This window comes from Ciona intestinalis, chromosome 7, assembly GCF_000224145.3.
Source record: "Ciona intestinalis chromosome 7, KH, whole genome shotgun sequence".
Taxonomy (NCBI): Eukaryota; Metazoa; Chordata; class Ascidiacea; order Phlebobranchia; family Cionidae; genus Ciona; species Ciona intestinalis.
The window spans coordinates 120298-133911 of NC_020172.2; the positions used below are offsets into that span (position 1 = coordinate 120298).

The following is a 13614-nucleotide window of genomic DNA, read 5'->3' on the forward strand; positions in this document are numbered from 1 at the left end:
AGTGTGTGTCATATATCATTTCTATGTTATTTTTCTATATTATTTCTATTTATATACTTATTTAATGATATCTATAAATTGGTGCTTACTACATAAAGAATTTTAGTAAGTATACCAGTTAAAGATTACTTTAAATAAAGACTTCCCAACACCAAGGATTTGTTAAATGTTGTACTTTACAGGGCCGACTAAAAATATACCTACATATTTTGAAATTGATTTCACCACTTTTAATATATAGCCTATTGATCAATTAGTCAATTACCTATTACCGATTACTTATAATTATCTATTTTCTTAATATTTGTGTTTTTTCACAGTCTTTTGCTTGTTGATGTAATGCAGCAACTTGGAAAAGATTTTGAATTATTATTGGCATCTCATCGTAATGTATATTTGGATGTGGATAGTGGTCAGATACTTGACTCTGGGGCAACATCACCTGACCACGCATACAGTGCAACATATCCAGTGAAACAAAGTAAAAACATAATGTTTAATTTACATATAAGGAAAGGTGCTGGATGATAATGATACTTTAATTTTTGTTCTTTTTTTTAAAAAGCTTTAAGTTTTCAGGAAAATGTTGATCTCATGTACTAAGTTTGAGTATTTAAAAGAATATATTTTTCAGCTTTTGTTTTTATTTAAATACACTTTCATCAAATCTATGTGATTTTTATGAGATGTGTGAAACATTGAAATTTGAAAATATTTTTAATAGATGTTGCACGTTGTGCATCAGAACCATACAACACAACTACCACTCATGTTCTCACCAAAGCTGCTCAAAATTTGGAGAAATCTGTTGAATATTTGATTCAAGTTCAACTGCAGATGCTTAAGCATGGATCGCCACACAAGGAGGGGAATAATGCAAATGAAGTGACAATTGTCAATGCCAAGTTCAACAACCTTGATGCTGTGTTTAATGTGAGCAGCTGGACCAAACTTTTGAGTTTTCTTCACAATTTGTTTCCACAAAGAGAAGATTCCCATCGAAGGAAAAAGAGCCGACTTTCCGATGAACGGAAGCTAAAGTCAACTGCAGGCACGACTCAGCTGAATTCAAACAATGACTCATCAGAAATCCATGTCAATTTTGACTTTAAAAAGTTAAATTTATTATTGCTTCGTCATGTTCACACTCGGGATAAAATTATCGGACGAAAAGTTGCTACTGTGACGTTACAGACTGCAAAGTTTGTTGGAAACATTGAAAATGAACGACGGGAAAATGGGGAGAGACAATCCAGTGTTGTGGTTAATGGTTCAGTAGAAAGTTTACAAGTTCAAGATCTTACCTTGGTGGAACAAGGTACATGGAAAACACAAGGTCTTGAGATATTTAATATCGGAGACACTTGCTCAATGCTTGACCAGTTTGATGATCCTTCTACACAGAAAGCTTTTCTGTTTAATTTTATCACAGGAAAAATGAACGAACAAACAACTTTAACTGAAACTGTTACCTCACAATCTGAGCAGAGGTTGCCTCATAATAATGAAGATGTTATAACTCATTCAAGTCTTCAATTTCCCGTGGAAATGAAAAGGGAAGAATTGCAACAACAAGGTAGTATGTTTTACACAATTAAAAAATTGTTTATAAACCATTGCTGCTGAGACATAAATCAAGGAACACTTAAGTCTTGTTTATTTTTGTGTTTATTATTCTTTTTTAATCTGAAAGTTTGCACACCATATTAGTGATCATTGGTTTGGAGCAATGGTCATTAGGTGTTTAGCAACTTTTGTAAGTCCAAATTACATATAACTTGTTTGAAATTGTATATACATCTTATTTTTTGGATGACTGTTTGAAACTGTTATAACTAATTTTCTTAGCTGGAAAAATTGAGTCCAAGTTGGAATTTGAAGTTGCTTTATTTTGTTACATCCACTGCCCAAGGTTTGTGGCGGAAATCCTTGCATTGGTGGATGAGGTGAACAATGTTACCGATAAAATGATGACAACCGCAACAAGACAAGTAAGTTGTGTATTATTAGATGTTTTACTGACTTTTTGCTGCTAATTTCCCATCTCTTTGTTGTTAATATGAATATCATTGAATATCATTTTGTTATGTTTGTTATGTCATGTCAATTAAACCAATCTGCATGTATAAAACAATTAATTTAAGCAGTTATTCGTGCTTGTTAAACAAAAGTAGCCCACTGTATATTCAAATTCATGATTTATTTACAGGCATATAAAGACATGGCACGTACAATCATGGATAAAGTATCTGATTATAGCAGGATGGGGAAAACAACAGGTGTCAATATGTTAATATATATTTAATATAAATGTAAATATATTTTAGTTTAAATACTTTGCAATACTAAAGTTATTGATCACTAATCTCCCAAAGAATATATTTTCCAAGGTTTTTATTTAAATTTTTATTTGCAGATAGCACTCAAACTTAAAAAATATATAATCTTAGAATAAACATATAAAAAATATAGAGGGGATTTTTGGGTGAAGTAATGCCACCGATGCGGTTAGAAATAGGTCTCTTACGTTTTAATTCCTTCAGTTGAAACCCCGTCATCTCACCCCACTGTAAATCCTTCAACCACAACCGAAGGTGATAAAAACAAATTTAATTTCTTGATGAAACTCAAGTCACCATTGATAGCTTTACCCAAGTATGCTGGAAGTTATGAACTGCTGGTGGCGAACCTTGGTGAAATAACTGTGTGCAATCAACATGAGCCATCCAGGTATATCGGTCATTTATTTTATCCTTGCCATTGTTTTAGTATTGAACGTTTGTTATATTCGTGGATTTAAAACAGAATAGGCAACTGAACAAGTTTGTACGAAATTCACGATTAACAATTTTGAACCATGTAAAAACATCAAAGAAAACATTCAATCAATCATGTTAATATATTTTGACATAAACCTTATCTAAATATTATAAGATAGTTTTTCCTATCATCCATGCAACTTTAATTATTAATATACTTTATATTTACTTCAGTGGAGTTGGTGCAATGGACAAACTTCGTATAAACATTGTGAATATGAATCTGAGAACTCACAGACAAGTTGTTGCTTCAAATACTTCATTCAATATTTGTCCTGGAGCTAATATCTCGCAGTTAAAAAAGTATGTACGTATTGTAGATTAAAGAAACAGTTAATCATCAAGTATATGTTCAGGTTGGCAAATAAGAGTTCAAGTGTGGATTCAAATGAAACAACAGACTTTGAAATCCTTCATAACACAACTCTACAGCTAACTGTGGATAAAATACCATTCGTACCAAACAAACGTAAACAATTTGATGTCCGTGCTTGTTGTGAGGGGGGGAAATCAACTGATGGGGTTTCGTAAGTGACTTTGGATCATTTTTGTTGCAACTTGAAAGTTGACATGGGGCGTGTGAATTTATCATGCTTAGCTTTTGTAGAAGACATTCATGTCATAGCTTGACAATAAACATAAGGTGCCATCTACCATGCGTGTCTGTTGTGCTAGAACATACACCTATGTTATAATTCGACAGTGAGCATGAGGTGTGTTAATGTAGTGTGACTGTCTGTTATATAGGAAGTCACCCATGTTATAATGTCCATAAACATAAGTGTACACATACACCATGTGTGTTTGGTGTATTAGTAGATGGTGGTGTGAAATTTCACGCTGCATTAAAACGTCTACCCAGGCTTTTAGAAGTCATTGTAGTTTTGGCATGAACATGTTCTTATCAAATATTTGAACAGGTCATGTTGTGGTGTATTTACCGCTTGTGTTGGTGAAATATCAGACAAACAAATGAAGGTTGCCATTCACACATCATCTGCTACTACAGTCAGCTTGTGCAAGTCAGCTTATGAACAAATACTGAAGACACTTGATAATATCGCATATGGTGAAGATATAGATGATATAGCTGATCCGCATACAATCCATTTATCACATTCTGCACCAGATGTATCAACTAAATACAAAAATACATTCGACAGAAGACAAACTTTATCAAGTGGTAATTTAATGATGATCTTTTGTGTTTTTAGACAACATAAGTTGACAAATTAGATAAAATCAGGACTGGATTTCGTCAGCATGCAGAACTATAGGTGGTGCAGATGACGAAGCGATTAATTTAATGTAAAAAGAGATACAAATAAGATGTTAATTTAAAGTTAAACACATGAATATTGGTTGTTGCAAGGAAAGAGAGTTGTAAAAGGTTTGGTATCATCAGCTTTACAGTTAAATTGAAGTCACTTTTCTATTATAAACATAAATTAAATATATTTCTCAGCATCACTTCATCCCAACCAACCAAGCCTAAATGAAGAATTCACACTTTTTGAATTTCCACGATGTGAAAAACAACAGGAACCTTTGGTAAGATCAACCTGTGACACAAGGTGTAACAATGGATAAGACGTAATGCATCGTACTGCTGCAACCATTGTGGACTTTTGTTTCCATGAAATTGTTTAATCACTCAATACAGTTCTGCAATATTCCCCTAATTAGTAACTTTTTTACACTGTATATTTTAAACTCCAGGTGACCCCCCAAATAAGGAAGTACACACCCCTCCATGCAGATTTCACTGTCCCATGTTTAATGTTCCAACTTGATGGTGATCTTGGTGATGGACAGCAGGTTCTTATAATTTCTACACAAAGTTTTAATTTTTGTAACAATAACCAATTTATTATACTAGGTATTATCAAAGTTTGGTACATGTATTTCTGTTTCAATTTTCTAAAATTACAATTTTTTGTTTAGTGCTCTTACAGCAAAGTAAAGTGGATTGTGGTTTTTTTTTCCAAAAATAAATGTTACAGGGAATTGTTAAAGTAACAATACAAGAATTTAAAGCTTCATATGAAAAAGAGAACAGGTTTGCCACATCTGTGGATTTCTCACTTGGTTCATTGGATATTGAAGATTTATTACAAGCTGAAAGTTCACGTAACAGGTTCATAACACAAATAGATAAATATGTGTTTAATTTACAATAAAGTTGCTGTATATAAGATACATGCGTAATCTGGTATTAACATGGGAATAAAATATTATAACATCAGCATGAATATTCATTTACCCGTCCCCACACTTGTTAGGTACAAACATTCGTTTCATCGTATAAACCAATATGTTGTTTTTGTTTTTATACTACGTGCATTTAATGTTAAGTATACTTTAAAAATATCGATGTCTATATCGACATCTATTATAATTCTGCTGTCTTGTTAGATATATTGTGGTATCATCACGACAAACTAAACAAAAGGACAATTCATCTACCGATTATATTTCAACTTCATGTCCGTCTGTGTTTCCACACTTCACATCAAACACTTTCAAATTATCTCAGTCCTTACCAACATTGGAGCAACCATACCAGGAACCTTTGATACAAGGTAACTACCATTAGTAGCTGTAATACATGAGGTACATCGGTATATGTAATATGTTGAGTATATGTAATATAGCAACATACATTTGATACATAAATATGTAAAGAAGAGATAATTTAGAAGTTAGATTGAGGTGTTTGACTATAACCTATGTGCATGTTGTGTATGAAAACACCCCAGGTATAAATATGTGAAATGTACATAGCAATGTATTGCAGATGAAGATACACCATACATTGAACAAACATGTAATGACAAGTTGGTTCGTATAAATGCCTTTCTTATTGATGGTAAAAGTGAAGCATACAACGTGGTATATGGAAGAACCAACAGATTTATTGATATTGACTTCAATTCATTGGATTGCAAGGTAATATTATGTTTAATATAATATTAATAACATTGTTCTTTGTTTGTACCTAATGTGATAAAATTTGTGTTTTATATTTTTGCATAGAATGACTGACAGGCAAAATATGCATAAACACGTAGACGGTTGATTTAATACCACATACAGTATGGTCATGTGTTTTTTAAAATTAATAGCCATGCAGAAAAAAACGAAGTGGTGTATGATGCCACCACATATGATGCGCAATAAGACACCTGTAATCGAAATATTGTTATAACACACCCTGTGTGATAACTCTTAACTTGCCCCACCAAGGATAATTACACAATAATAATGTTAATACATAAGTTGGGTCCTGGGATAAATGCCAGCATTGGCACATTACTCCTAGATTTCTAATTTTTTAAGTGTATATTTATTAAATAACAAATGTGTAAATTTGTTTGAATAAGAGACATGTTGTACGTATATAGGTGAACCTTGAAACATGGGTGGTGTTACTTGACTTCTTTGGAATTGGAACTTCCCCCAAGAAAACTTATCGAATAGATAAAGAAACGGAACAAACTTTCCCGACCATGCATCAACTTGAAGTCAGGTGCGGTCGAACATGCCAACAAAAAATTTGGAATTGGTTCTTGATAACAGAATATTTGAATCAGTTAAAATACAAGATTAGAATGTAGTAAACTTACTTAATTGTGACGTGTCTGGTTAAAGCATTTATTTAAATTTTAAAGCTAGACTAAATAAGGAATAAGGTTTTGGTTTAATAAATATATACAATATAAATATAGTTGATTACATCTCATTATATTTATGTTCAGATCATTCTATGAGAATCAACCAGATGTTCATATTAATTCAGAAATTGATTTCAATGTGAAACGCTTTAGTTTAATGTTTGTGAAGACAAAATATGAATTACTACGAGCTGATATCACCAACCTTATGCTGCATGCACAACTTAAAGGTAGTAACATGACGGAAAAACAAACTAACCTTGTTTTTATATTATTAAGTAAACACTTGGACAAAGGGCAAAGAGATTTGGTTGCAAACTTAAAATTATTAGCTTTCAATTGTAAGCTTCAACCTTTGCGGTGATCATAACATCTCTAAACCTGTAACAACATGCTTTATTATATTGTATAAAATTACAAACAGTGACAATTTGTTTCTTTTATTTAAAGGTTGGCATTATAAGTAAAAGTTCGAGATGTTGACTTGGTGTCATGCTTAGTGAGATTATGGAATTTTGTGTATAGATATAAGTTTTACGTACATATACACACAAAAAAGAAAACTTGTGTTTATTGAATTGTATAATATACATATTATGTTTACCCCTAAAAATAAACAAAGACAAAGCTACCTACTTAGTTTTCCTGTACATAACAATAAATTGCTTTTGTTTTGGATATTAAATGTATATTTGTTAGTGTGTATCACCCACTAAGTTACATTGTGTATGAAACAGAACACCCATGTTATAATGACTGTTATTTTCGAACACACTGGGATAAAGCAAGTTACATTCTTTGTACGTTACAGATGGGAGAATGCGAGTGAATGGTCAACTTGGGGGGTTGGCAGTTTCAGATTTAAGTCCAAATGGATTCTTATTCAAAGAACGTTTTATTTTTACCGGAGACAAAGCCTTGGATTTTGACATTATTAAGTTAGTATATAATATGGTTTCTTAAGTATCAAGTAAAGGGATAGGAGCAAAAATTAATTGACAGTTACTTTAACTCAATAGTCAGTTGTATACATTACATTCTTGTCTTGTTTCTTGCGTTGTATTTGTTTCTTAATAAACTACACATGATACTAGATGTAGGCTCGTCGCTACTACCATTTTTTGCATATATTTTGTGGGGCAAAACATTTAACAGCAATTGCTCCAACCGAGTAGCTCCTTAGGAGTTGTCTCATTTGTCACCCCACAGTAAAAAAGGCACAATAATCACCCACAAAGTTACAAATGCGAACAGTAACTTATGGTATATCTACTGTTGTTGCCCTGCCACATGCGGATATGTAAGTGTCGTTCATACACTTTTCCTCATGTTCAGTTGTTTATATTATCTAGGTTTGATGATTATGATTATAACTTGGAGCGATCATTTGACATAAGTGTCAGGTTAAGAATGGCTTCCATACGTTATGTACACACCCAACGATTTCAAAACGAAACCATTGCTTTTTGTCAGCACTTCCAACAACTGCAAGAAGTAAGTAAACTCATAGATTCTTCCATTAATATTATGTCTAGCAATATAGGGGGAAATACACTGAAGCATTGCTTGCCTCACAAACCGAAAAGTACTTTTTAAAAAACAATACACATACTTTTATAGGTTGCTAAATTTAGAATATTAAGTTAGCTGAGTATGCATTTAGTAGGACACAAATGCGTTATAAATTTTATTTGCTCCTCCACTGCAAGTTGTCCCGCCACACAATTATAAATAGATGACCACAAAACGTTCCCTGTATGTTAAACTTAGCAGCCATACCTTTTATTTATATACTTGCTTTTGCTGTTGTTTATAATTATTCTTTTTACTTATTTATTTAGGGTATTCCTAATTACTATTTGATTAGAATGGACAAATAATGTATAACATGATATGTTAGTTGACATGTGATACATTAAAGGTGTTGGGACGCATGCGAGCTGCCTCCGTTGGTCAAAGTGTTCGTGTTGCTGCTTGTAGACAGGCAAGGATTGCGTTGGATTTTGAAACTGGCCCAGCAATTATTCTTATTCCTGAATCAAGTCACACGCATCGAGTGGTTGTGGCAAATCTTGGTAATATATCTTTATATGCAGTTTTGTGTTTCACAACCAAACAATTATAAAATCTATTGTGTAACATGGTAAAAATCTGGTGTCACGAAAATGTAACAGACAAAAATCAAGTTCAACCAACTATTAGAGATGCATTTGCCGCTTAAATTACATTGTCAGTTTATTATTTAAAAAGATTCTATTTATTACAAAATTTATAACATGATACAGTTTAATCATGTGCTTCGTAACACTTTATGCGACTTTTAACCTAATATCAATAATAATTGTCTAATCTATATCTTACCTAGTTTTTGTAAACTATGAATAAGATAAAATTGAATGAATTTATAATAGCAGTCCTAACAAATAAAATGAGACTTAGCGTTAAGAAGCAATGATGTAAATCATATTTACATTTATTTAAATTTTGAGTTAAAATTATCAATTTTATACTTTATTTATGATATTAATTAAACACTAAATGAAAACTAAACAAATTTTATCGTGAAAATATGGGCAATACATCATACAAGTGTACATATATATACATTTAGTTGTGTCTAATATTTTTCTCCTGTAAGGTCGTATAATTGTAAAGAATAAATTCCTGAAGAATGGAGAAGTTGGCACACTGTCTTCTGCAAGGAACGTTTCAACAAACGACAACGGACACGATGTTTCAACGCTGTTTGTTTCAAATGAGTTACAACAAGTAACTAAGTTTGTTTGTTGGTTTATTTAAATATAGTACTGTGGGGTAAGATGGGAAACCTTTAGCACACAATATCCAAATATCCTGATCGCGTTTTAAACATTTAGTATCAGTTTATGAGAGTCGTGAGAATACAGTTTATGGGAGTCCTGAGAACATTTTTTTTTAAATAAAGATTCAGTTTTGTTAAATGTAATTAAAATATTTGTTTAAGATAACAAGATCAGGTACATTTCATCGTGCGTGTGTTCTTGATGTTATTCATGTTACATTGGTGGATATGGATCTATACACTGCATTACATCATCATGAAATTATCAAGTATGTTTTAATGTTTCAACTACTGTCTCTGTCTGCTTTAAATTGCATTGAATTTCATCTTTACTACTGCAATGCTTGCTTCGATAAAAACATTGCTATTCAAGAAACATGACTTTATTTTGTTTCTATGTTTACAATTTATAATAAAGAAAATGTATAAAGTAACTGCAACACAGCTAATTATGCCGCACTAAAGAGGAAAAATCCTTTAGGAGAAGGAGAAAATAGCTACTATTCTGTAAGGATACAATGATCGTTAGTTCATATTGCTTTAACTTGCTATAGAAATAGAAGAAATAAAAAATAAATGTTCGTTTTAGAAAAAACGACAATGAAACTCTTGTATTTCCATCGTACACTGTAGTGCTGGATAAACGACCGTTATTGACGCAAAAAGTTCAACTAAAGTTACAAGTATTGCACAACGTTGTTACTTTATATGCTTCTCCTATTTTGAAAATAAAGTTTACCCCATATGGTGGTGTACACACTATTTAGTTGATGACTGTTTCTTTTTTATTCCTGCTTGTATGACTTATTATCTAATTATACTTTTATAATTTTTACGAAATAAATTCTGTATTTCTATTGTTGTTATGTTTGTGTTGGCACAAACCCAATAGTTCATGTAATAGTTTGCATTGGATTTGTTTATAGATTGCAATTTGGCTTGTCAAAGCACTATATTTGATGCAAACAAACTAATCGTTTGTAGTAGTCTGATCTAATTGAATATTAATAACAGTTGGAAAGGAACTTGGAGAAAGAAATCACCCACAATGGTGTGCCTGATACTGCATTAAGTGCCCAGCTATCTTCAGTGGATTGCAAACTTGATCACAATCAATATTGGTTGATACGTGGTGTATTGGACCATAATGTTGGTGAGGCCATCCCTGACTTTCCACAACCAACTGCATTTCTACAACCATCTGAGTTACAAGTATAAGTTGTTTCATTTCCTTGGTTAAGGTAATTATCACTGTTTAATTGCAGACGGTGTTAACAGGAGACGTATATACTCAGTTAAGTCTTGATGTAACTTTAACAAATGTTAGTATTGAGTTGTTGAAACGACACGCAACATCAACTGAAGCAGAACAATCGCTTGGAAGGTAAACATTACGACAAATCTAATAAAGTTGGGACAATTGTTTTGCGTGCCGCCCATCTATATGTTATCAATTTTACTATTATGTTTTTGTATAGCTCAGGCGTGCCCAACCCATCGACCGCGGTCTACCGGTAGTCCGCGAACCTATCTCAGGTCGACCGCGACAGGTGTAATAAAAAAAAATCAAAAAAATCTGCCGTGGCGTTATAATTGTCAAATCATTAATTTTATCACTACTTTGTACAAAAAATACGGACCGTGTTAAGAGGGCGTACCTGTGCGGCAGCAGGCAAAAAATCCAAGATGACGACAACTATGACGTAACAATCGGAACAATAGCGATTATTTTACAATAATTTCCTTAGCCTGGTCTGCATGATTTGTACACTAGTAGCTCTCTGTGCTTCAAACTAAGTATTTTTGACTATATTCCCTAAAATTTTGATCCTTTCCGACTTTTGACAAGCGATCGCAACAAACGTTAGTAGCATGGCAGAGAGATAACGAGCCAAGACCTATCATTTTAACGCTAAATAGGAGGACGATTATTTTTTCCTGTTTATTCATATTCAAAGCCTGTTTATTTAATATGCAAGGCAACGGTACCGTAGGGCAAAAAAAGCAAATCAGAAGCAGCACTTTAGAACGGTACACGGGGCTATGAGAGGGATTTTCCTGCAAAAACACAACTAAGCTTCGCTAAAGATGACGTGTGAGGTGTGACGCAACAATTGTATGTGTGAGGTTTTTCGTTTGTTACATTTCAGTTAGTTTTGGTAACGAAGTCATTGAAATTTGTGTAGTAAAAAGTAGTTTTGTTGCTGATAAGTTAAAACCATGAGCATGGTTCATTGAACCGCTGCAGTTGCTTATACAGGAGATAAACGCATACAAGAGATATTTCAACATACGTTGACGCTAGCTGGTAGACCGCGTGCAGTTGGTTAGTTGAAAAGTAGATCTTGGGTCGAAAAAGGTTGGGCACGCCTGGTATAGCTGATAACTTCCATAAGCCAATAGTCCCTACTGGATTTGGGCCACGGTTGCTTAGTGTCCAAATCCAACACAAGGGGTTTTCAGACTTTAAAGTAATACAGCACATTTGGAACTTACGATATGTTTGTCACAAATTTTTTCCAATTTGTGAACACAAAGTTGTCAAACTCTATTTTATATGTCCTGTTCAAGTTGCCTTTATTTGGTTCTATTATAAAAAGTATTCATTAAAGCTTGACAATATATAGTTAACTTAAGTTTGCTACATGAGCTGTTTTAATTGATGGTCTATCATGTAAACTGTATTGTTTACATATATATTATCCACCCAATAAATTTCCTTAATATATGTTCTATTTTTATTCTAGGTTGGACTTTTTAAAGTCCGTGCTAGAATACCGTGCGTTATCAAACAACACAAAGACGGCAAATTTGTCGTGTGAGGCGTTCCGTGCCCATGATACACGCTGGACCTCGACCAAAGAGAAAAACTTGTCGCTTGTAACAGTCGTTCTTGGCCCGACACAAACTACAACGAACAAATCAAAAGATGAAACGAAAACTTCACTGCAGTTTGAATTGTTTCAAAGGTGATTTGTTTTTATTACCTAAGATTTGTCCTCAGCCTTTGTGATTGTTGTATGCATCATTTAAGACAGGGAATCCCAACCCACGGGTAAAATATGGCTGACGTATAGACATTGTGTTAAATCTTAGATCTATTTGTCTAATAAAATGTTTCAAACTATAAGCCACTGAATGCATAAAATCTGTTACTTTTACTTCAGAATTTGTACTAACAATAAGAGACCCAACATTGCGTAGGGAACTTCCGAATGTCTGTTTTAATAAACATGAGATAAATTTTCCTATTCTTATCTTAACCACTACCCACAGATCTGGTCCTAATTGTGTTGAGTTTGTTGCTGTGTTGAACAGTATGCGTGTGATTGTTATATTGGATTGGTTGCTTGATATGCAACACTACATACTTGATAATCCAGATCAAGAAAGGTTTATTGCGTTAAAAGAGAAAACAGCAAAACTCATGGCCAAATATGGTCAACAGGATTCGGGAAACCAACAAGACTTGGACAATGTAAGAAAGTTGTTGTCACGTTATTCCAATCATGAGTTGCTTAGATCTTCTTGATTTGTCCACAGTTAAAATAAAAACATTTTTATAAATTGGAACACTTTTCATTAGTTGATTAGTGAAAGCTGAATGTCATATTGGCATTTGTGCCCAATATTTCCATGGATTGCATTTTATTAAATGTTTAAGAAATTAAGTTATTAGTTTTCTGGAAAGTATTATTTCATGTGAAGCTTTTTAAACTTTGAGTAAATTGTCACAAAAATTATTTCTTGGTGTTTTAAATTCGCAAATTTTAACTAACAACTATATTTGCATAAAATATCTGTCATTATTAAAAATAATCTTCGTTTTACAGTCCGGTCAACTTAACCCAGTTCCTCGTAACACTGACATGAGACTAAGTATCACTGAGACAGAGTTTGTAATGTTTGAGAACTTGACTTGCGTTGAAACCGATGCAATCATATTGAGATCTACTGCTGTTATCAACTATGCACCTGATAATTCTTCTGTAAAAAATGATCTTCCATTTAGATGCAGTCTGGAACGTTTAGAGGTTTGTATAATAATTTAATAGGGCTGGGGACGTTTTGTGTATCATTTTCATTTGTTTTTTTAGCATTTTATTCTTATCTTAACTATTGTAACTGAGACAAAAAGCTTTGTATATTTTTTGTTCAAAACTCTCTTGTGCCTGTATTATTCAAGGTTACCTTTGTAACATTTCAATTTAAATAAAAATGCTCTTTATAATTAGTTTACTGCTGTATTGTTTGAATGAAACTTATTTTACGGATTTTTTAAAGTTTGAATGAATATTAC

At 32.8% G+C, this 13614-nt stretch overlaps 1 protein-coding gene across 1 annotated transcript in view; it reads left to right on the forward strand.

Annotated features, from left to right (window-relative positions):
- The window catches only part of LOC100183500 (vacuolar protein sorting-associated protein 13D), a 46156-nt gene that overhangs the window by 16182 nt on the left and 16360 nt on the right, over positions 1-13614 (forward strand). Inside the window, exons 22-47 of the mRNA XM_018812571.2 lie at positions 321-481; positions 725-1576; positions 1849-1991; positions 2210-2279; positions 2544-2730; positions 2994-3122; positions 3176-3346; positions 3740-4002; positions 4285-4370; positions 4539-4637; positions 4823-4956; positions 5235-5401; positions 5617-5768; positions 6224-6348; positions 6578-6723; positions 7305-7431; positions 7846-7987; positions 8415-8568; positions 9132-9262; positions 9477-9583; positions 9904-9997; positions 10329-10526; positions 10580-10698; positions 12062-12283; positions 12591-12792; positions 13148-13348. Of these exons, the coding sequence (XP_018668116.1) occupies positions 321-481; positions 725-1576; positions 1849-1991; positions 2210-2279; positions 2544-2730; positions 2994-3122; positions 3176-3346; positions 3740-4002; positions 4285-4370; positions 4539-4637; positions 4823-4956; positions 5235-5401; positions 5617-5768; positions 6224-6348; positions 6578-6723; positions 7305-7431; positions 7846-7987; positions 8415-8568; positions 9132-9262; positions 9477-9583; positions 9904-9997; positions 10329-10526; positions 10580-10698; positions 12062-12283; positions 12591-12792; positions 13148-13348 (4582 nt within the window). The remainder of the gene's footprint in view (positions 1-320; positions 482-724; positions 1577-1848; positions 1992-2209; positions 2280-2543; positions 2731-2993; positions 3123-3175; positions 3347-3739; positions 4003-4284; positions 4371-4538; positions 4638-4822; positions 4957-5234; positions 5402-5616; positions 5769-6223; positions 6349-6577; positions 6724-7304; positions 7432-7845; positions 7988-8414; positions 8569-9131; positions 9263-9476; positions 9584-9903; positions 9998-10328; positions 10527-10579; positions 10699-12061; positions 12284-12590; positions 12793-13147; positions 13349-13614) is intronic.